The sequence below is a fragment of the Mastigoproctus giganteus genome, chromosome 8 (assembly GCF_048544385.1).
Source record: "Mastigoproctus giganteus isolate SK-2022 chromosome 8, ASM4854438v1, whole genome shotgun sequence".
NCBI classification, from domain to species: domain Eukaryota; kingdom Metazoa; phylum Arthropoda; class Arachnida; order Uropygi; family Thelyphonidae; genus Mastigoproctus; species Mastigoproctus giganteus.
The window spans coordinates 149,729,102-149,753,031 of NC_143582.1; the positions used below are offsets into that span (position 1 = coordinate 149,729,102).

The 23,930-nt window shown below is 36.3% G+C and overlaps 1 protein-coding gene across 1 annotated transcript in view; it reads left to right on the forward strand.

The window, feature by feature from the left end:
• The first annotated feature begins 6,742 nt into the window (after nt 1-6,742).
• Nucleotides 6,743-23,930, forward strand: part of LOC150081915 (ribosomal protein S6 kinase alpha-5-like) — a 624,627-nt gene continuing 607,439 nt past the window's right edge. Inside the window, exon 1 of the mRNA XM_090379821.1 lies at nt 6,743-6,861. Coding sequence (XP_090235947.1) covers nt 6,792-6,861 — 70 coding nt within the window. The 5' untranslated portion in view covers nt 6,743-6,791. The remainder of the gene's footprint in view (nt 6,862-23,930) is intronic.

Here is a 23,930-nt window from a genome sequence, read left to right on the forward strand (position 1 = left end):
ATCTAAATATAGCATTGCGCTAAAAGTTCCAGACGATAAATTGCATAAACTTAAAAATAAGCGATGTCCACTCCTGTGCGTTTCAATTGAAATACCTATTATATATTTTCAAGGAAGGAATCTCCATTAACTTTGCGAGAAACTTCTCCGTTTTCCGCTACACACGGGATTCACTCCTGTATAGTGATGTATATTTTGAAAAACTGAAAGGTTAGATTTTTCCTGAGTGTCATATGAAAATTAATACAACCAAAATATGCATACAGAATCAATGAAAATAAACAAATAAATTTCTGTTTGTACTCTGTACAGTCCGGGTCAGTGTCGTTTACAGTTTCATTGTACGCGCGATAAACAAGAGCAAAGCTGCGAGCTGTTGCTGTGTATACTGGCTGTGACATCCACGCGACAACTTGTAAAACTGATCGTACACTTTTTCTGGAAGTGTATGGCTTGAATTCAAAATGTGCACCAATATACATTACTCCAGAATCAGTCGGCCATCCCTAAATAAATAAATAAACAAACGAAAGAAATTAATAGACATATCAAAAGAACGAAAACAGGTGAGTGATTTATTATTAAAAGGAGGTCCTAGACGACTTCCCTTTAATATTCGTGCTTTTTAAATTATGGCTTGAACGAAATATTTTGGACAAAAAATTCAATCAGTACAACGATTTGTTTTTAAAATCCACCATATCTAAACTGTATTGGTTTACACAAAGAAAAAAAAATATTAGAAAAAGCTCGGAAAAAAAAGAAGGAAATTTTAAATGATTTGTCAAAAGAATTCATTATCACTATTACTGTGGGAGAGGTGTGTTGTTTAATTTTTCTTATTTGTATATCCCTTGAACCTCAGTATTGCCTACAGCAGCATTTGAGCAACCAGTTATATCTTTCATTTCTTGAATCGTGGCTGCTGCTAAACGTAAACCCAGGGCCGCGCGTATATATATTTGCCGCCCATGTTCGAAGGAAAAATATGCCGCCCCGGAACATTGTAATCCCCCCCCCAAATAAATAACATTTTTTTGTAATAATATTTTATCAATATCAGAATTTATAAATAATTTTTACATTTTTTTTTATTTTATTTCCTTATCACGCTTTATTCATGCTACACATATTTGAACATGAAAAGGTAACAAAATTAAGACAGCTTTGTGGAATAAATTTTATCGAAGATATATATGTTTTAAATAATATCACTTAATTTTTAAAAAAAATCACGAAAACAAATATTAATAATAATTGTTATAAAATACATAAATTTATAATAATAATAATAATAATAACCTCTATTTATAACTAAACATAATTACATGTATAAAGTTTAATTCATGTGTTATTACATATTTAGCCGCATATAGAACCGCATTGTTCATTTTTTGCCTGTATAATGTGGTTAAAATTACTTTTGTCAGTGGTGTGGCTTTGCATTTGAGTGCTTGTATCTGTCCTATTTTTAATTTTCGCTGCATCAGGACCACCGCTATTCAAGTCCTCTGCATTGGCGGTTCGATCCGGGGATCGGATAGTGGTTACTGATCTTTCGATTGATTCGCCTTTGCGGCGAATTGTCTAGCGATCGAAATGCAGCGATTCCCTGACCATTATTGGCCTTGTAGTCCTCTGTTGAGATGGGGCGTAATGGTCAGTCTATTTTTGTTTTATTTTATTTTATTTTATTGTAGTTGTTCACATCTCTGCCCGTGATATTTCACATAAATTTGTACCTAGTGCCCGTCAGAGGGGGCGCCGTTAAAATTTATTTAATTGGCTATTCAAAATTTAATTGATTATATTTTATTATCTTTGTATTTAGGCTTTCTAAATTAGCTTTGAGAGTTTCTGCAATAATTTTATTCTCTTCCCTCCCTGTTGGTTTGATCGTTACGTATAATTTCACAATTTTCGCTCTTCTGTCTTGCCATGCTGCTGGCATTTTTATTTATTTTATTTTTATTTTAATCATTATTCTCACTTAAGTTTATATCTCAAGCGTGATGTGGAGGAAAATGCTCTTTGCTGCCTCTGATGTTTGCTTTACCCCTCTTTTAATGTAAGATTCGTTTTTCAATTATTTCAAACATTATTCATTAGTCAATTTTATTTAATATATATATATATATATATATATATATATATATATATATATATAGAGAGAGAGAGAGAGAGAGAGAGAGAGAAAGAAAAAGTAAAAGGAATCACAAGAAAGAGAATGATGATATCCAGCTCAGGACCCTGGGTGTGCCAAGCCCATACTCAGCAGATGTGAGCCCCTGGGGGAGGTTCAGATTAGGGGTACGAGATCTGAAAAAAAGTACATCAACAATGATTTGTCAAAACGTTTTTAATGTTTTGACGAATGGAATCTATCCATTATTAAACAAGCAAGGTGTCTTCGTGGCTTTGCTGGTCCTAGAAAATTTAGGGATATTAGAAATAATAGTGGACTTTGACTGCGGGTATGCGTCCCAAACATGCAATGCAAGCAGCTTGGTTGTTGTAGGGCAGGGGTCGGTAACCTTTTTTGAGTGAAGAGCCATTTTTGATTGAATTAAAAAAAAAAAAAAAAAGAAGAATCCGAAGAGTCCCACCTCAGCTCAAGCTGGGATGAGGTGGGGAGGGGGGAGTTTTTTAAGAAATGGATTAGAGTGGGAAGGTGTTTTATTAAAAAACTATTTTTTTGAAATATTATTTATTAATACTGAAAAAACGTAACAAACATCCGATTAGGTACAAATTAATGTGACTTTTGCTGCTGAACTTAATTTGACTTAATTTTCATCTTTAAACATGCTGTGAGACTCACATTGTTCAGACGCTTTCTTGATTTACTTTTAATATAGTTCATGTTCGAAAATATTTACTCGCCGAAATACGTCGCTTGTCGTTCATGTGGGCTAAAGGTTAAAGAGCCACATGCAGCTCAAGTCGCAGATTGCAAACCCCTGTTGTAGGGTTTCAGGCGCATCAACAACTTCGACCATATTGCGCCGTATATGTTTATAAAGCGTTTAGGGCCAAAGCCTCAAGCTATGGAAAAGTCTAGACTATGTATAAGTATAGTGCAAAAGCATCAATAATACATAGCCAAATCTGCATGAACAGAATATTAGTAAAGCGGCATCGTTTTAAATTATATCTCATATTGTGAATACCTTCACAACGAGTTGCCATGGTATTGCACTACTTCGAATAAGTAACGCTTCACCTGAGGAGAAGACTAATGTTACGTATTCTCAGATGGAGACCACCACCCAGACGGCACCGTTTCAGGGCTATTTGGCCCTTCTCGGTGGGTGGGTAGTGATGGTATCCATGTGAGAATAAGTAACATTAGTCTTCTCCTCAGGTGAAGCATTACTTATTCGAAGTAGTGCAATATCATGGCAACTCGTTGTGAAGGTATTCACAATATGAGATATAACTTAAAACGATGCCGCTTTACTAATATTCTGTTCATGCAGATTTGGCTATGTATTATTGATGCTTTTGCACTATACTTATACATAGCTGTATATGTCTTTAAATTGCGTGTGTCCTGTAGCTTTCTGTACGAAAAATCCGAGTTTCCGGAAGACTAAGCCATGCTACCCTCGCCCGAGACCGACTTACTGAGCAAAGTTGTTTGTTATTTGGTTTTTAGGAGCATTAGCAACTAAGGCCATATTGCTCCGGGATATGCGGTGGTCATTCCCTGACCTTTCTGCATCCTCCGTATTTGGTGGGCACGGGCTCGAACCCCGGTCTAATCAAGAAGCGTGTGCTACGCACTGCTGCTCCTGCCCACGGAGGCGCCAAGAGCCAAGTTGTGAAAAAAGCCCATAAAAATTCCGCGCATCATTGACGGGATTCGAACTCAGGTCTTTTTCCACCTTGTTTGGTGGTGATGGTGGTGGTGGTGGTGTGTGTGGGGTGGGGAGGAGATAGTGATTATATCAACTGTGTTCTCCACGGGAGCATGCATGCATCTTCGAACTATATTACTCCTCCTCTCAAACAGGGACCCTTGCAGATCGGAAAAGTTTCTTTTGGTGGTTTCAAATAGTTATTGACTTCAATTTAATTAAAGACGGAAAAGAGTACAGTACACCTGAAAGAAAAAAAAAAAGTGTAGAATGCAAAAGTAGCAACCATGAAAAATAGTAGAGTTAACAGACGCATCCAGTACGTCTAGTTATCCTATTTCGAATTATCATTAGTTGAATTAGTTTACTGGTTCTAATGCTTTTTTTTTTTTTTTTTTTTGCACAACGTGTTGAACAGTTAATGGGAATGTTTCTGGAGCGAAAAACTGAAGTATTTGTACTGAGGTGTTTTCAATTAAATTTTTAACATTTTCAATAAAAACAACTTAATTTTTACGCGTGGTAGCCTACTTTACTTCAAATTTATAAGACGAGTAAGCACTCAACGTCTATATTAACCCCGGGGGCTCACATCTAGTGAGTATGGGCTTAGCAAACCCAGGGTCCTGAGCTGGATATCATCATTCTTCTCTTTCTTGGTGATTCCTTTCTACTTCTCTCTCTCTCTCTCTCTCTCTCTCTGAGGGGGTAACTTGGGAATTTTTTTTTTTTTTTTTTTTTTTTTTTTGGCTGGTGCAGCATAAGCCTCAGGCTTCCTTGTACCATATGGCCATTAATAATAATAATAATAATAATCTTTCAACTAATTAGGAAGACTGAAATCACGAGGCCTCTTTCGTTATAGCCTCATATCTCCTTTTCGATTTTTCTTCCTTTTTTTTTTTGTGCATTAATATGAAAGTTCGACTAGAAAATTTGTGGGCACAGATCGCATTAGTTTAACTAGATTACCGATTCTTTTTTTTTTTTTTTTTTAATAAAACAAAAACTACCGAGTTGAACCGTTTACTGGAATGTTTTTGGAAAATTTTCCAGCGAAAAACATGAAAAATGAAAAACGTGAAAATTGAAATCAAGAGAGGCTTATTTTGCTATGGTTTCTTATCTGAATTTCGTACGGTTTCTTGGATTTAAGCGTTTAAAAAAATCCCTTTGTGCTGGCGGGGGGGGGAGGTTGGAAATACGATAAGAACACTTCATTTTTTTAAAGAGAAAAGTTCGCACCGCATATGTACTATTGCGTACCATACATTCGCTTGTCTTGTTCTTTTTTGCAGTTTTTTATGCATGTTATTAAGTTAATTGCTGCATACTTTTTGTTTTTTACATACCGCAGGGAGGGAGAGAGAGTTTAATTAATTATTTGAGGGTAATCAATAAAAAAGCTTGAAAATACAGTAGAGGATGTACTAGATTGCTACATCTCTTATAACTTATTTTTTCCTTCATGCGAATGTGTCCAATACCGCATTTATAATATGGATACACTCATAAATTTAATATTTTCTCATAAACTTTTGATTTCGTTATAAACCAATATATTTTAGGCATAAGTAGACGAACATAATTCGTTGTACTGATTTTTTTAAAACTATTTCGTTGAAACAAGACTTTGAAAGCACCAATAACGAGAGCGTTGTCCGTGGCCTGGAAATATTTTTGTTAAAGCGGAATCTTAACGGATATATATATATATATATACTGTATATATATATCCATTAGAATTATCGGATATATATATATATATCCGATAATTCAAAATAAAACAAAATAAAATAAAACATAAGCCAGTATATCTGGGCTTCATATGGAGGATGTGCATTTTGCTGCCTCTAATGATAGCTTAATATTTATTTTATTTTGAATTATCCGATATATCTGGGCTTCATGTGGAGGATGTGCATTTTGATGCCTCTAATGATAGCTTAATATTTATTTATTTTCTTATTTTATGTTAAACTTTTAAGCCATTTATATATATATATATATATATAAAATATCGGTGTAGAAACACCATAGTTTACCCATAAATTTGAACTACGTATGTAGTATAACCGATATTATATAGTTAATACCGAAATTATATAGTTAATTACCTCTACTGATATTATATAGTTAATTACCTAAACCTATAAGAAATTATGCTTTGTGCATTTCATCTTCTATCTGGAAGCATTTGATGATAATTGTAACTGTATGGATGGAAATGTATTAAATAAGAGTAGGATAAGATTTAGGGCTAAAGCCTATAAGAGATAAGCCTATATGAGATATAACTTAAAACGATGCCGCCGTATAAATATTCTGTTTATTCAGAAATGGCTGCGTGTTAATGATGCTATTGCACTTAATATATACATAAAAGTAGGATATATGTGCGTGCGCGTGCGCACACACACAATCTGTACATTAGGGAATGAAGCCTCCACCTCTCCTAGCTGCGTCACTAATGTTAATCATTTTAATCACCATTTTAATCGTTAGCGATTACATAGTTATTTTTATTTTACTTTGATCAAATGACAAAATATTATTGCTGAAGAGCGCAGTAATCAAGATCACTTTACTTTAAAATATAAACCAAGTCAATTTAAAACATATTTTTTTCTCCTATTCGTAACAGAATGCTGTCAGCCTTCCTCCTGCGTGTGTTTGATCCCCTCTCATAACGCACTTCATTTATTTTTGCAGAATGTTTGCTCATCGAAACCAAAAATCTGCGACATAACCGACTCCCTAGCTGGAAGGTCACTTTGGGCTCGACAGTTTACTCTTTACGCCACTACCAGATGGCAGTAGTGCAAAAATAACTCACTTTGCAAAAAATACTTTGTGAACTTTTGCAGGACTATGGTGGAAAGGGGTCAGGCGTACGACCACCTGAGCGTCTAACAAAACATTGGAGTACCCATGGAGTCATCAGAAGCGGGCGTTGGACCGTCCCACAGCGCACGCACCGTCACCCACGAACTCAGAAACGGTAAGTCGCTGTACATGTTCGCACTGCTTGCAAATTTGTGCCATACAAGTCTGCGCATTTTTATGTCCCGTACTAGGGTGACCTGTGTCGTTCAGCATGGTAACTGGCATTGGTGTGTAGGGTGGCAAGAGAGAGAGACGCCATGGTACTTGAGGCTAAACAAGTATTTAATTAACTTTTAACCAAGAATGAATGACACTGCTGCAAACTTGCTGTCTTTTTTTTCCCCAGTTATCTGAACAGTTCTTTATCATAGGAAATTAATCATTCACGAAGAATCATAAACTCCCATACATCATAATAAGATTAAAATTTTAAACTGACTTTAATAACGTTAGTTTTAAACTTTTGTTAATTTTTTTAACACTAGGTAACCCTAGTAATGTCGTGTACCCTCATGTTGTTTACACAATGTAGCTGTATAAATTTCACAAGGCGTAATTTGACTTTGTTATCGCAGTCCACATACTGCAATAATAAGTAAATCAGATAACGAACACTGATCAGCTAGAACCATGATTATGACAACCGGCAATCGATTTTTATTATGTTATTCTTTGAGCTGTTTCAATATATTTAAAGTATGTAATTGTAATAACAATATCATTATGCATTCAGGTTATTGTTATTTACCATATCTGTTGCATGCTTCGCTTCAACTGTGTAAGAATCAAACAGAATTTTGTCGCCTTCCCACATGAGTATAACAGTAACCAGGAAGTTACTAGGATGAGTAAATTCAAAATTCACCAGTTACCGTTTTTATTAAATAAAATATTACATTTATTCAGAATTATAATGATTGTTAATGTAACTTGAATCCTTAAAAAGTTAATGACAAAAATAAATAAATACTTTGCATATATTATGTGATTTTTATTTTGATAAAACAGTAGTCAATAACAAATACTTCTACCAATTTTGAGAAATAACCAGAATTTGAGGCCTTTATTAAAGAAATGAGAATACTGTACTAGCAAAATCGGTAAAACACCAGTTTACAGTACTAGAAAAGTACTGTAAAGTACAGTACTAGGATCTAGGAAATTTGGGCTGAGAAGTGACAACTGAAGTTACATTGACAAATGTAAAGTACTGCATACGGGTAGCAGTAACCCCAGAGAAAAATGTACCGACTATGTGGTACTACACTGAGGGTAGTGTAGAATGAAAAAGATGTGGGTTAATTATGTAATCAGATATGAAGTTTTCTGAGCAGTGCAAACAGGCTGCCAGAGCAGGTCATGAGGTCTTGTCAATGATATACAGGAATTTTGCTAGCTGGGATAAGGAGGTGATTATCCCTTTGTATAAGGCAATGGTCAGGCCACACCTTGAGTACTGCACAGGTCTGGAGGCCTCATTTTAGGAAAGATGTAGAGCTGCTAGAATGAGTGCAGAGAAAGGTGACAAGATTGGTGAGTGGAACAAAAGGGTGCTCTTACCAAGAAAAGCTTAAGTTCTGCAAACTGCAGCATCTGGAGACTAAGCACCTGCAAGGTGATCTGATTGAGGTGTATAAGACCATGAATGGTTGAGCAAGCTCAATGCTGTTGGAATTCTTTTCTCAGATTACAAACCTGAGAGGGCATAAATTCAAATTAAGAAAGACAGTTGTAGAATAGATGTGTAGTAATTTGTCTTTAGTGAGTGGATGGTTGATAGCTGGAACAAACTTCCATCTGTCATTGTGGAAGTTGACAGCTTAAAGAAATTCAAGGAGGAACTGGACAAACGTTTGGAGAGAATAGAAATGGGAAAATTTTTTTTTTTTTCCTTTGGCTGATGCAGTATAAGATTGCTTTCTTGCATCATATGCCTCTACTAATGCTAATATGAGATGATCAGGAAGATGATCTTCCTGATCATCACATATCTAGGGAGATCTGAGAAAGATATATGTGTGTGAAATGCTGCCATTTACACATATATATTTAATAATATAATAATATTTTATTTCCTAAATTTTTATTTATATCAGTTTTAAGTGTTTTAAATTTTAATTGTACAGTATTTGTATTTTTTTATTTATAAAACTTTTGTAAAGAGGGATTCACTATCATTAAAGGTTTTTAAATACAGTTGGTCAGTGTTGGAAAGAAGTAGTATGACATTAGTCCATTACGCACGTCACTTTTTTTTTTTTTTCCAACTACCTTGAGGGGGGGTAGCAGTAATCCTAGAATAACATACAACTGTATGTTACAGTTGTATGTTACTCTAGGTTTACTGTTAACCATGTATAGTAGTAGTAATAGCAAATTATGCAAGAAAGCAGGTTTATATAGCATCAGCCAAAAAACAAAAACCACTTCACCCATCCGTACCCTCCAAGAATTTGTCTAGTTCTCCCTTGAACATATTCAAACTGCCCACTTCCGCAATAATTGCAGCCTATTCCAACAATCAACCACTTGCTGGCTGAAGGCAAACTTTTGCACATCTATCCTGCAATGATCCTTCTTCAACTTGAATTTATGCTACCTCATGTGTGTGTGTGTGTGTGTGTGTGTAGTCTCAGCAAGTGGAAGAATACCATTAACATTCAGCTTACCCAATCCAGTCAAGGCTTTAAACACCTCAATCAGATCTCTTCGCAGGTGCCTAGTCTCAAGGTGCTGTTAAGAGCACCTTTTTTCCTTCAGCAGTCTGGTTACACTTTTTCTGCAATAGTTCCAGCAGATCTACATCCTTCCTGAAGTGATGCATCCAGACCTGTATACAGTACTCAAGATGTGGTCTAACCATGGCCTTCTACAAAGGGATAATCATCTCCTTATCTCTGCTAGCAAAGTTTCTGTATATCATTGACAAAACCCCACGAGCTGTCCTGACAGCATATCTGCGCTGCTCAGAGAATTTCATGTCCGACTGCACAATTACCTTGCCTTTGTCGGTGTTAAACTTCAATTGTCAGTTCTTGGTAACTCCATTTAAATTTCTACATACTGTTGTAGTAGCATTGCTGATTGCTGTTAGTAACCACCCTGCCACTGTTTATCTCATCTGCAAACTTAGACATTGTCTGATATGCCTTCATCAGTATCATTAATAAATATTGAAAACAATAATTGGCCCAGTATTGAACTCTGAGGGATTCCACTAATAACTTTTGTTTAAGAAGAGTAGTACCCATTGATAATCACTCACTTGTCTTCTCCCACTCAACCATCCCTTTTTCATGTTCCAAGTGTGCACCCCCCCCCCGCTCCAATTTGTATAGCATTTTTTCAAAATATATCAGAAGCTTTTCTGGAATTGAAATATATGTTGTCAAAATTATTTTTTTGTATCTAACTCTTTTGTTACTGTGTTATAATATCCACTCAGATTGATCAGACAATATACGTATCTCCCCTTAAGAAATCCATTCTGTGATTGCTGTATAACTGCATTATTTCTTTAACTAGCAACTCCACTATTTTTCTTGTAACAGAAGGCCTATTTGTGTGTTGGAGAGACATTTGCACATTCAATTCCTATTTGTGTGTTGACAAGACATTCAATTCCTATTTGTGTGTTGGAGAGACATTTGCACATCATCTAATCATAGGGATCCCCCTTAAGTTCAATAATGTGCTTATAATTATGGATAAAGGTTTTCTTTACCTCTTTTACTGCCTCTCTTGATATAATTGGATAGATCCTGTCTGCCTGAAGCATCTTATTTCCTTTTAGCTTTAAAAGCATCTTTTCTCCCACTTCTCAATTATCACCATATTATTTAGCCCCATGTTAGAGTTTGATTTTTGCTATACTTTGACAAAAATGCTATGTGATGTTTGGCGTTACTTTCATAACTGCTTTAGCAAGAATCCAGCTTTTTAACTGAGGGATGATCACAATTTTCCCATACTGACACATTCTGCTTTCACTCAGCAAAGAGAGATGGCAGCCCTTTGAGAAGCTACATATGAAGATTTTATCAAAGTTTATGTGTGCAGATTTTTCATCTGCTACATATGAAGATCTTATCAAAGTTTGTTCATGGGTTTTTCAGCTGGAATACTCTTTGAAATTTTTCTATGCATTATATTGATTGTGTGGTAATTTTTTAAGGAACAGTATTTCTTGCTGTTTGTGGCAGGCATATGCAGAAACTTAAAAAGGGGTGGGGGTAACCTATTACATTAAAAGAATTTTGTGTGAGCAAAAATAATGAATACAGAACTAAAACTAGTAAGTGACTCAATGGTGTCCTATTTAGAGGGGTCTCGTATTTTTTTTTAATAAAATTTGATTTTTTTAAAGTTAAGTGTAATTTACTAACAGATAATTAATTTAAACATGAATATACAGTGATAATCGTTTAAAAAATCCTGGGTAAGCAACCAATTACAGTAAATTTCATTTTTTCCTGCTATTGAAACTAGCTTCACTGACTTCTGAAAAGTGGACAGCTTGTAGCGAACACTTTCTTCTGATCTGGTGTTTCTTGGTGTCTGCTTTAGAGAGGTTTTACTGTATTTTAATTATAATAAATATAGGGTGTTATTTTACTGTATATACAGTATAAAATATTTTACACTTTTTTTTTTTTTTTTTTTAATTAAGCTATGACCATGATGCAGTTTTTGAAAAATGTACTCCAGTAATTTGTGTACAAGGAATTAATATAACTTGAGTTATTTTTTGTCTTGAAGAAAATGTGTTTATGCATTTTGTTCTAAAATTTCTCTGTATGTCTTTTCTATCATTTACAGTTTATTAAAAATAAAGGCATGGCAGACAGTTATTTTCCTTCTACTTTTTTTTTTCTTATACTGTTTGGAATTTGATTTTTATTGTAATTTTTTTATTGTAAAGAATTCAACTTTCATAAACAGATTTCTTTCTCTGCGCTTCTTGATTTTTCTTTCCTTGTTTGTTATTTTTTATTCTTTACTTCTGGCAAAGATATATACTGTTTTCAGAAAAAATGGACTTCATTTAACTGTTTGAATGTTTTTTTTTTTTTTTTTTTAACTTATTTCAGAGGCTTGTCCTAGTCTCCCAAAAGTAAAGCATCACATTTGTACTGGTTTTGCCGTACTACACCAAAACAGGTGCAAATGTGATGGTATGAATTTTTAGATTTTATGATTCACGAAATGAAAATAAAAAATAGCAATTTGTGATACTGAGCAAAAATGCAGAATATATGAGATGGTGCTTGTATTTTTGAGACATTTATTTGGATTTATAAAATCTATATAAGCTACAAGTTTATGATAAAATGCCATTTTACAATGAATAATTTAAAGAATAAATTCTGTCAACTAATATGTGCCACGGCATAGTATCCTTTCCTCATGTTCAGTATCCATCAGTCATTTGGCTGAGTTTCTTGAGTGAGTGAAGTTAGAAATAATTTAAAAGAACCTTTAAAATGTAGGTTAGTGCAAATGCATCATTTTAACATAGCTATCTACCAAAGTAGTTAAATTAATTAATTAAATTTATTAATTTATTAGTCATTCTACCTCGTAGCATGAGGCCTTTGCCCTTAAATACTTTATAAGAAGCTTTAAATGATCATTGATTATTGCTTCCAGAAAGTACTGAAAATTAAGATAAACTTTAGAAAATGAAGAAAATAAGAAAATGTCTGTGACAGCCTCAAGAACCAAGGATATCATTTGAAGATGAAATATATATAAAACAATTTGTGAAATCTAAAAAATGAGCTGAACCTTTCAATAAATTCAAATTAATAGAATAAATGCATTTTTAAAAAGGACACCTGCTTGTTTACCAATTAGGTGTAAAAATATTTAGATTATTGTTTCCCCAGAAATACAGCATGGTATATCCTTATTTTTTATATTCTTTATTTTGAAGTCATTTTGTACCTGGATTTGAAGGTGAAAAAATGGTACCTCTACTTTTAGCCCCAAATTCACTAACATTCCAATGGATAAGTTTTTATTAGTAACATATCCATGGAACTCTCTTGTAAATTTGACTCTACGTGCTTCTATGAATTCTCTTTTGTAATGACCAGTTTGGGAGGAAGGACCAAATATGTGTGTAAAAGCATTATATAATTTTAAAATTTGTACACAATATAGATATCATTTCATCTGAAAAATTGATTTTATTTTATTCTTAATATATTTTTTTTCTCTCTGTTTAGTATTAGTAGTGGCAAATGATGCAAGAAAGCGAGCTTATAGAGTATCAGCGGGGAAAAAAAAGTAGCCGCTTTACTCATCCATTCCCTCCAAAAATATGTCTAGTACTTTGAATTTATTCAAAGTACTCATTTGCACAACGACAGTTGAAAGTTTGTTTCAACGGTCAACTACCCGCTGGCTGAAGGCAGACCTACACACAGCTACCCACCCACCATCCTTCCTCAGTTCGAATTTATGCCCCCTCATGTGTAGTCTCAGCAAGAGGAAGAATACTATCAATGCTGAGCTTACTCAATCCATTCAAAGCTTTAAACACATCAATCAGATCTTGCAGGTGCCTAGTCTTCAGATGTTGCAGTTTGCAGAAGCGAAGCTTTTCTTGATGACTACCCTTTTGTTCTCTTCGCCAATCTCATTGTCCTTCTCTGCACCTATTCCAGCAGATCTACATCCTTCCTAAAATAAGAACTCCAAACCTGTATACAGTACTCAAGATGCAGCATAACCATGGCTTTGTATGAAGGGATAATCACCTCCTCCCTGCTAGCAAAGTTCCTGTGCATCATTGAAAAAACCCCATGAGCTGGCCTTGCAGCCTACCTGCATTGCTCAGAGAACTTCATATTTGACTGCACAATTACTCCCAGATCTTTTTCATTTTCCTTTGTGCTCAGTGTATTACCACACAGTTGGTATGTTAAGCTGGGATTATTGATACTCATATGCAGTACCTTGCATTTGTCAATGTTAAACTTCATTGAACTTCAACTGCCATATCTCAGCCAGTTTGCCTAATTTTTATAGATCTTGTTGCAGTAGCTTACCTTGATTACCAGGACCGTACTTGCACTTCTTGGGGCCTGAAGCGCTAAACTCTTATGGGGCCCCCTTAAAGATACCAGAGGTCCAGAGTCCAAAAAGAAAAAACTTGCATATATAAATATAATCAGAAAAAAACAATTATTTTTACCAATCTGTTTAAACACAAACATTGCAATACAAAGATCGCTTTAAAAATTTTAAATTACAGAGGCCATGTGAGTATCCCTCTATGGTGAGGCCCTGATTACTTTTTACTGATTAAGCCTGATTACTCTCATCCATATCATTAATAAATATTGAAAACAACATTGGATTCAGCACTGAACCTTGGAGACTCCCTAATAACATTAGTCCACAAAGAGCAGTGCCCATTGATAACCACTCTATCTTCTCCCACTCAAGCAATAACTTGCCATTAATGCAACATTGCTCCAAATTATATAGCACTCTTTTATGTGCAACAGTATGAAAAGATATCATATACTTGGATTTCCTGAAATCTAAGTATATCAGAAATATCAGAATTATTTTTTATATCCAGTTCCTTTGTTACCACATCATGGTATCCAAGTCAGACAAGACCGCCACTTAACAAATCCATGCTGTGACTACAGTATAATTCTATTCATGTCTAGATGGTCCTGCAATACAGAGACTCCATTGTTTTCCTGGAACAGTTAAGCTAACAGGTCTGTAATTACTCATGTCACCTTTTAATCTCCTTTGTGAATTGGGGATATTGTGAATTGCACATCTCCAGGCTTTGTGGGGGCAGCCCATGAATCAAAATTTGTGCTCATAATTATGGCTAAAGGTTTGCTTACCGCCTTTTCTAGCTGCGTTTATATATCTGGTGGTTATAAAATAAATTTCCCTATTCAGGAGACCCTAGTGTCAAAACGGTTAGAGTTAGAACTATGAAAATCAATGGGTATGTCATTTAGGTTATGGGGAAGCGATCTATAGAAGAAAAAAAAATTAGTTCACATTTCTACCACCAGGGGAAACAGCGTTGCACATATGTAAAAACTGTCATTTACTTGGAGACATGCTGCTTATGCAAATGAAATCCTCTTAGATAAAAGCATAAAGGTCAACGGCACTGTCAATAAATATTATGGCTCTTACAAAAAAGTAATGTGCTTTTTTAGTAAAACTGTTCTATCAGAATAATAGTAACGCTAATGCAGCACTACGTGAAAATCGGAAACTTAAAGGTTTGCATAAGGGACCTTTGGTGTCAGTGGGGCTTTGAAAACTAATAAAGAAATTTGAAGCGACTGTGGAGTTAGGTGTAATTCCAGGCAGGGGACTACCACATATCGGAACGGAGGTAGTGGATGAAGTGGTGGTTGCAATGGCCTCCAGGTCAGAATGCAAAACACTACCAGTCAGTAGGGCCAGAGGTGTGTCAAGTGACTTGAACCTTCCTTGGTCTACTGTACATAAAGTGCTTTGAATAATTTTAGACTGGTTCCCGTACACGGTTCATGTAATGCAAGCACTAAAGTCTTGTGATCAGCAACAATGAATTGACTTTGCTCATATGGTACTTGAAGATACATGGGCTTGAATGATCTTGTGGTCTGATGAAGTAATTTCACTCTTCATGGGGCTGTAAATGCACAAAACTGCCGAATATGGGGAACTTCTCATCGGTCTACTCTGCATGAAAGACCATTACAAAGTCCATACGTTACAGTATGGTGTGGTTCACAGATTGCAGATTTAATAATCGGACTATTTTTCTTTGAAGAGTCTACACCTCATGGCTCCATCAGGTGTATGGTAACTAGTGCACGGTACTGTGCTCTTCTAAGAGATCACATTATTCCTGCTATGCAAGAAAGGCAATGCTCGCAGACCGTAGCATTCATGCAAGATGGTGCCCCCCCACCCAACACTGGTCGACAAGTGAAAGACCTGCTGCTTTCAACATTTGTAAATGATCACATCATTTCTAGAAACTGCAGTTCTGGCCAACCCAATCAGCAGATCTCAATCCCTGTGATTTCTGACTATGGGGATACCTGAAAGACCGTGGGGCATAGAGATGCTTGTCAATTTGAAAGCAAACATTAAACAGCATGTAGCCAACATCCCCAATGAGATGCCATACGAAACTGTGTCGCACGCAGTCCTCCGTTTTCAGAATGTCAACTCAAGTGAAGGAAAGAACATAGAACAATATCTGTAGACTTCTAAGTTCTGATATTAAAATCTAATCCTAAGTTAAGTATTACATCTCATTTTTACAGTGCCAGTAATAATTCAGACACAGCATGGGTTTGTCAAGGGGAAGTCTTGTCTGACCAATTTGATTGGATGCTATGATGTGGTCACAAAAGAACTGGATGCAAAAAATAATTTTGATATCATATACTTGAATTTCAGGAAAGCTTTTGATACTGTTGCACACGGAAGAGTACCGTACAAATTGGAGAAGTATGGCATTAAGGCAAGTTGCTACAATGTATAAAAAGGATGGTTGAGTGGGAGAAGACATAGTGGTAATCAATGGATACTGCTCTACGTGGACTAATGTTATTAGTGGTGTCCCTCAGGGTTCAGTGTTGGGCCCATTGTTGTTTTGTATATTTATCAATGATATTGATGAAAGTATATCAAGCTTAATGTCAATGTTTGCAGATGATACAAAGTTTGGCAGTGTTGTTAATAACAGTAATGACAGTATGCTGCTGCAACAGCATCTGGAAAAGTTGGGCAACTGAAGTTTAACATTGACAAATGCAAAGTACTGCATATGGGTAGCAGTAACCCCAGAGCAATGTACTAACTATGTGGAGCCGCACTCAGGGTAGTGGAGAATGAAAGAGACCTGGGCAGTGAGATATGAAGCTTTCTGAGCAGTGCAGACAGGCTGCCAAAGTAGGGTCATGGGGTCTTGTCACTGATGAGAAGGGATAAGGAGGTGATTATCCCCTTGTATAAGGCAATGGTCAGGCCATACCTTGAGTACTGCATACAGGTCTGGAAGCTTCATTTTAAGAAGGATGTTGAGTTGCTAGAATGAGTACAGAGAAGGGCAACAAGACTGGTAAAAGTAACAAAGGGGTGCTCTTATGAAGAAAGGCTTAAGTTCTGCAAATTGTAGCTTTTTGAGACTAGGCACCTCCGAGGCGACCTGATTGAGGTGTATAAGGCCTTGAATGGATGAAAATGAAAACTACTGTACAAGTTGTAGCAGTATGTCATTATGAGTAAGCTGCTGCTATGGATAAAGGAATGATTGAGTGGGGGAAGACAGATTGGTAATCAATGGATGCTGCTCTTCGTGAACTAATGTTATTAGTGGTGTCCCCAGGGGTTCGTGTTGGGCCTATTGTTGTTTTCTGTATTTATCAGTGATATTGATGAAGCTTAATGTCCAAGTTTACAGACGTTATGAAGGTTGGCAGGGTTGTTAATGACACTAATGACAGTATGCTACTGCAACAGGATCTAGAAAAGTTGAGCAGATGGGCTGAGAGGTGGCAACTGAAGTTTAACATTGACAAATGTAAAGTACTGCATATGGGTCGCAGTAACCCCAGAGTAACATATCAACTGTGTGGTACTACACTCAGGGTGGTAGAGAATGAAAAAGACCTGGAGATAATTGTGCAGTCAGATATGAAGTTTTCCGAGCAGTGCAGACAGTCTGCAAGAAGTGCTCGTGGTGTTGTGTCAATGATATACAGGAATTTTTCTAGCAGGGATAAGGAGGTTGTTATTCCCTTGTATAAGGCAATGGTCAGGCCACACTTTGAGTACTGTATACAGGTCTGGAGGCCTCATTTTAGGAAGGATGTAGAGCTGCTTGAATGAGTACAGAGAAGGGCAATGAGATTGGTGAATGGAATGAAGGGTTACTTTTATGAAGAAAGGCTTAAGTTTTGCAAATTGCAGTGTCTGGAGACTAGGCACCTGTGAGGTGATATGATTGAGGTGTATAAGGGTTTGAATGGTTTGAGCAAGCTCATTGCTGATGGGTTTCTTTCTCTTGCCGAGATTAGTTGCCTGAGGGGACATAAATTCAAATTGGGGAAAGTCAGTTGTAGAATAGATGTGTGGAAATTTACCTTTAGTCAGTGCAGGTGGTTGATTGCCAGAACAAACTTCCATCTGTCGTTGTAGAAGTTGACAGCTTAAATAAATTCAAAGCACAATAGATAAACATTCGGCGTTAATGGATGGGTGAAATGAGGTTTTTTTTTTTTTTTTTGGTTGATGCTATATAAACTTGCTTTCTTGCATCATATGCCTCTGCTAATGCTAAAATGATTTTGGAAGACTGTTAGGCAGTGATTGTTCATTTTGTCTGTCAATGGAATAGGACAAATATGGTGCAGATTTTATTTTTTCCAAATCTCTAGTAATAACAATTTTAGTGTCTTTGTGGTGTTTTATTGGCTGGTTGTTAATAACATATAAATATGTTGCTTCTGGTATTTCGACAGGTGAAAGACAAGTTGCTGCAGTTTTTTTGAAGTATACCCAGTAAAATCTCTTCCATCATGCAGTATGATTGATGAGTTTTGAGGTTATGACGAATATCATGGCGAGATCCAATACTTACCTTTCGAGGATACAGCTCTAAAACAGTGTTTGCAGGCCGGCCACTAGTTAGTACACCAGACTGAACCTATTGGCAACTCTCTAGGAGGCTTCCGGATCATGCAATTGTATAATCTTGCTACCTCTACTCTGCCAGATAGTGACTGGAGGGAGTCTGAGTAGTGCGTATGCAGATGCAGGGGGCATTGTCGAGGCCACGTTATGTCAAGGATCTGGGTATATTCTTACCACATGTACGCTATATCCAAAAATTTCATTACTTCGTAACAGCATCTCCCATCCACTTTTTTTACTATTGAATACACCATGAATTGTCAAACTAATAGAGTAAGCTTATCTGCGAAAAGATCTAAACCTTCCAAACACTTCCTAGATCATTTCACAAATATACGTGGTCTCAATTCTAATCTCAACGGCGTCCATTTCCACTTGCAGTCTGCCAAACCTATGTACTTTTTCTGACAGAATCCCAGTTATCAGTTGATTCAACTACTGCTCATCTCAGATGCCCAAATTATTCGCTGTATGATTCCTTTCGCCTCAAAGGTGGTACTTGTGCATATGTCCATTCTGATATTCCCTGTCAGAGACTTGGCAATTTGGAATCTCCTCTCTTCGAGCTTCTCTGGCTTAAAATCTCTCCACCTCATTGTGTCAAATTCATCTGTTGTCTCTACCGTTCTCCCAACTCCACTAATCACTTGGAGCTCTTTGACTTCCTCTCTTTGCAACTTCACTTTCTCTAGTCCAACTATCCTAACAGTGACGTAATTTTCCTTGGTGATTTTAATGTTCACAACTCCAGCTGGCTTCCGTTTTCTAGTCACACCGGCCCAGCTGGTCGAGATGCTGATGTTTATGCAATTACTAATGACCTTGCACAGATTGTTCATTTACCTATAAGAATACCGGACAATCCCAATCATACAGCCAACACGCTTGATCTTTTTCTCACAAACAAAACTTCTAAGTACACGGTTGACGTGAGAGGTCTTTTAGGCAATTCAAATCACAACTTGGTGATTGTCTCTTCTCCAATGGAGCCTTTATCTCATGGCTCTTCCCAACCTCGTGTTGTTTGGCATTACAAGAATGCAAAATGGGATGACCTGCAAGATTTCTTTTCTTCTTTTCCTTGGTCGGACGGATTACTGTTTCAAAACTTCTGATGTCAGCGTTTGCTCAGATCGTGTCAGTGAAATTATTCTTGCAGGAATGGAATCCTTTATCCCACAAAACACTTTAAAATCTCGTCCTTTATCTAAACCTTGGTTTTCCAATAAATGTGCTAAGGCTGTTCAAGAGAAGAATGTTGCATATCGTAATTGGCTTGTTTCCAATTCTTCAGTTTCATTTTCTGCCTACACCAAAGCTTGCAACAATTGTAAAGCAGTTATTAATCAGTCCAAACTAGAGTTTGAACAGGCTAAGAGTAGAAAACTTGCTTCTTGCCCTAATGGTAGCCGAGCATTCTGGTCTCTTGCCAAAGCTATTGGCCACAACTTTTGCCCATCTCTGCTCCCACCTCTGTCCAAACCAGATGGTTCTTGTCACTTCAGCCAAGGATAAAGCTGACCTGCTAACATCCCATTTTTCTTCCAACTCATGTATTAATGATCTTGGTAAAACACCTCCCACCATTCCCAACACGCTCCTTTCAATACCTCCTGTGGTCTTCCGTCCAAAGGATGTCAGAAGGATTTTGACGAATCTTGATGCTAAGAAAGCTCCAGGTCTTGATGGTATTTCTCCACTTGTTCTCAAAACCTGTGCTCCTGAACTTACTCCTATTCTTTGCCGCCTTTTTTCACTTTCTTATTCCAACGGTGTTTTTCCTTCTGCTTGGAAATTTGCTCATATCTGCCAGTTCTAAAAAGGGTGACAAATCCCTCCCATCCAATTATCGTCCCATTGTAATTACTTCTACTCTTTCTAAAGTAATGGAGAAATCAATTAACCGCCAACTCTTAAACTACCTAGAAACTTTCCGTCTGATCAACGATCGCTACTGTGGATTCCGTCAGTGTTGATCCACTGGTGATATTCTAGCTTATGTTACCCATTTATGGACTAATTCAATGGAAAGGTTCGGTTAAACACAAGTAGTTGCTCTTGACATATCAAAGGCTTTCGATCGTGTTTGACATAAAGGTCTTCTAAACAAGCTTCCATCTTATGGTTTGACAACTGTTTTTAGTAATTGGTTATCCAGTTTTCTCTCTGATCGCTCACTGAGGGTGATGGTAGATGGCTTTCTGTCTTCTAACTTCTCCACTAATGCCGATGTCTCCGAAGGTTCAGTTCTTTCCCCCACTCTTTTCCTCTTGTATATTAACGACCTTCTTCCATTGACTGTAAATCCTATCCATAGTTTTGCCGATGATAGCACATTGCATTCTACTTTCCATTTTGAGAAACCTTGTCCTGCTCAATCAGCTTCAACTTCTCGGAAATGTGCTATCAATTCCTTAAATGCCGATCTTCAGGTAATTCTCCAGTGGGGCAAAGACAGCTTAGTTGATTTCAACCCTTCTAAAACTCAGTCTTGTCTTATATCTCGAAAAAAGGATTCTTCTGCTCCTATGCTTATTCTTAGTGACACTCCGATTTATAGGCAAAATGATATATCTCTTTTGGGGGTTTCCCTGACTTCTAATCTCTCTTGGCACAAGCACATTACAAATATTGCGTCCTCTGCATCTAAAAAACTTGGTTTTCTCTTTCACTCTCGGCGTTACTTTTCTTCCAAACAGCTGCTCACTCTGTATAAATCGCAAATCCGCCCTGCCATGGAATATTGTTCCCACATCTGGGGTTGGTACCCCCAAAATCTCTTTCAGGTTTCTTGATTCCATTCAGAAGAGGACAGTTAGGTTAATTAATGATTCATCTCTCACAGAGTCTATCCACTCGCTGTCTCATAGACGTACTGTTTCTGCTGCATGCCTCTTCTACAGATACTTCCATGGGCACTGTTCTTCTGAATTGGCTTCTATAATTCCTGCTCTCTCTTTCGAAACAGTCTGAACATGTGCCGCCACCAGCCAACATCCATTTGTTGTCCAACTTCAAACTCACAGAACCAACTTTTCATGTTTTTCGTTTATTCATTCAACTGCCGTTTTCTGGAACAACCTTCCTTCTTATGTGTTTCCTGAAAATTACAGTCTACAGAAATAAGTTCAAGTCCAATGTCAACAAATATCTTCTTTCGTCTTCTCAACCTCCAACCCAAGCATAGTACTAAGTACTATAGGTTCTAATACCTCTCGTGTTTGGGGTTTACATAAAAAAAAAAAAAAAAGATTTTGATTGGGGTGATGTCTGTTATCTGAAAAGGTTTTTGGGGGCCCATGAAGAATGGTTTAAGTGGGTTGCTTCTACTGAATACAAAATTTTTTTGAATTACTTTTAATCTTTAAACTACTAACTCAAACTGAGTATTCAATCTTGTTAAAAATTTAAAACGGCATAACTCTGAAATTTTAAATTATAAGTTTAAAGTAGCACTTCTCAAGTGTGACTACCAGCAAACTGACTTTTACTAGCAAAAGTCAGTTGTTGTTGTTGTAGGGTTTTAGACACATCAATGACTTAATACTATATTTAGCTGTTGGAAAAACATAATAATGTTTGTACAAGTGTATTCAGAGGGTGATATGCATGATGTGTTGTCTAAAAAGTCCCAGAATAACTCGAGGGGTCCCCACTCAGTCCAACTGAGATTGGTTAACTTGATTGAAAAGGACTTTAGAAATCTCTCCAGCCACTGACAGAAATTTAGCCCAGACCCTCCAAACGAGCGATAAGTAGTGAAGAATATGCTGTCATGGTGGGCAAAAGTCAGAAGTAACCATATTTTTGAGTTTACTGAGTTTCTTTCAATTTTTGGACTTACTTCTGTTTTGGAATGCCCTGAATAAACTCAATACTTAAATGTTTTTTTTTTTTTTTTTTAACACTTTCAATGATTGAAATATCTTTGGAAAGGCTGACTCCAAATATTCAGCTAACTATATTTTTCTCCTTTTTCCTACATGTTTTCATTTTCAAAAAAGTTAATGGTCACTTCTTTATCTTTTATTGAAAGGGAAATTTATTCTTAATCTTGTCTACTTCCTCTCCCCCCCATGCATTTCCTCTCACTCACATTGCATTTGATTAGTTGTCATATTTATGCTCAAACTAATCTCAAGTTCAGATTATAGTTAAGTTGTAATTATTGGCATGACCAGAGAAAATTAGGTCTCACTACAAAAATAATTTCTATTTTTTTTTTTTTTCTTACTAGCAAAGTATGTGGGGGCAACCTGATCCCACATACATATGTACATTAAATGTAATCCATGATCACCTTCAATAATTTTACTTACCTATTTATGAATATTTGTGCAGCCTCTTTTAAATTTAGTAAACTTCCCTCCTCCAGAAGACTTGGTTAAAGTTTATCCCATTGGTTCAGTTACTCTTTGTGAAAGGTAATTTTTGCACATCTGTTCTACAGTTATATTATTTAAATTCATATCGTCTTGTATGTCATTAGAGAAAGAGTAAAGTTGCTCTCAGCATTTAGTTTGCTCAACTCTTTTTAAAGCCTTAAATGTCTCACTGAGGTTGGTAACATTAAATCGCTACCTGGTTTCCGGGTAGTAATTTACAGAACTCAAGTTTCTTTTGGTAAGGATGGCCTTTTGTGCCCATAACTGTTCTTGTTGCACTTGATACCCTTTCCAACATGTCCACATCTTATCAAAAATGCAATTTCCAAATGCGAATACAAAATTAAAGATATGGCCTGACCATCGCTTTTTACTTGTACAAAGGAATGATCATTTCTTTGTGTCTCTGGAAAAGTTTCTGAATATCATTGACAGAATTCCATGAGCATTCTTAGCACACTATTTTTACTGCTTAGAAAACTCTCTATCAGATTGTGTAATACCCTTAAGCTATTTCATTATCAACTGCTGGAGTTTGTTGAAACCCAAGTGGTTTTTAGTCTAAGATTTCTGCTGCTCAAATGCACTACCTTACTTTTACACCTCAACTGCTAGTGTTTCAGTGCAGCCAAATAATTTATCAAGAACTCTTTGAAGAATCATACACATTCTGATTGTTGCCATTTACTATCCTGCCCATTGTTATATCATAAGCAAACTTAAACATTAAATTTGTAATATATATTGGATAAATAGGACCATGCTGAAAAAAAAAATGCCATTAGGTCAGAATATGTATGTGTCTGTATTTCTGCCTTGGCACAATAGGAGGGACTACACGCTGAAAGCCTTATGAATTACTCATGGCTTGAGGAACTCTGCAAGGCGAGAAGGTGGGAAATATTTATCAGCATAGCCCACACTTGTAGGTAGATTGAATCTGTTTTGTAGGGATGGGATACATTTGAACAAAGGTAATGCAAGAATTTTTGCTATTTGAGGATATTTAAAGTTTGAAGGGAAACTGTTGGTTAAGGGGAGGATGGATAATATATTATGTTTTATCTTCTGATGATATATGTTAAAGTAATGCTTGTACACATATAAAGATTTC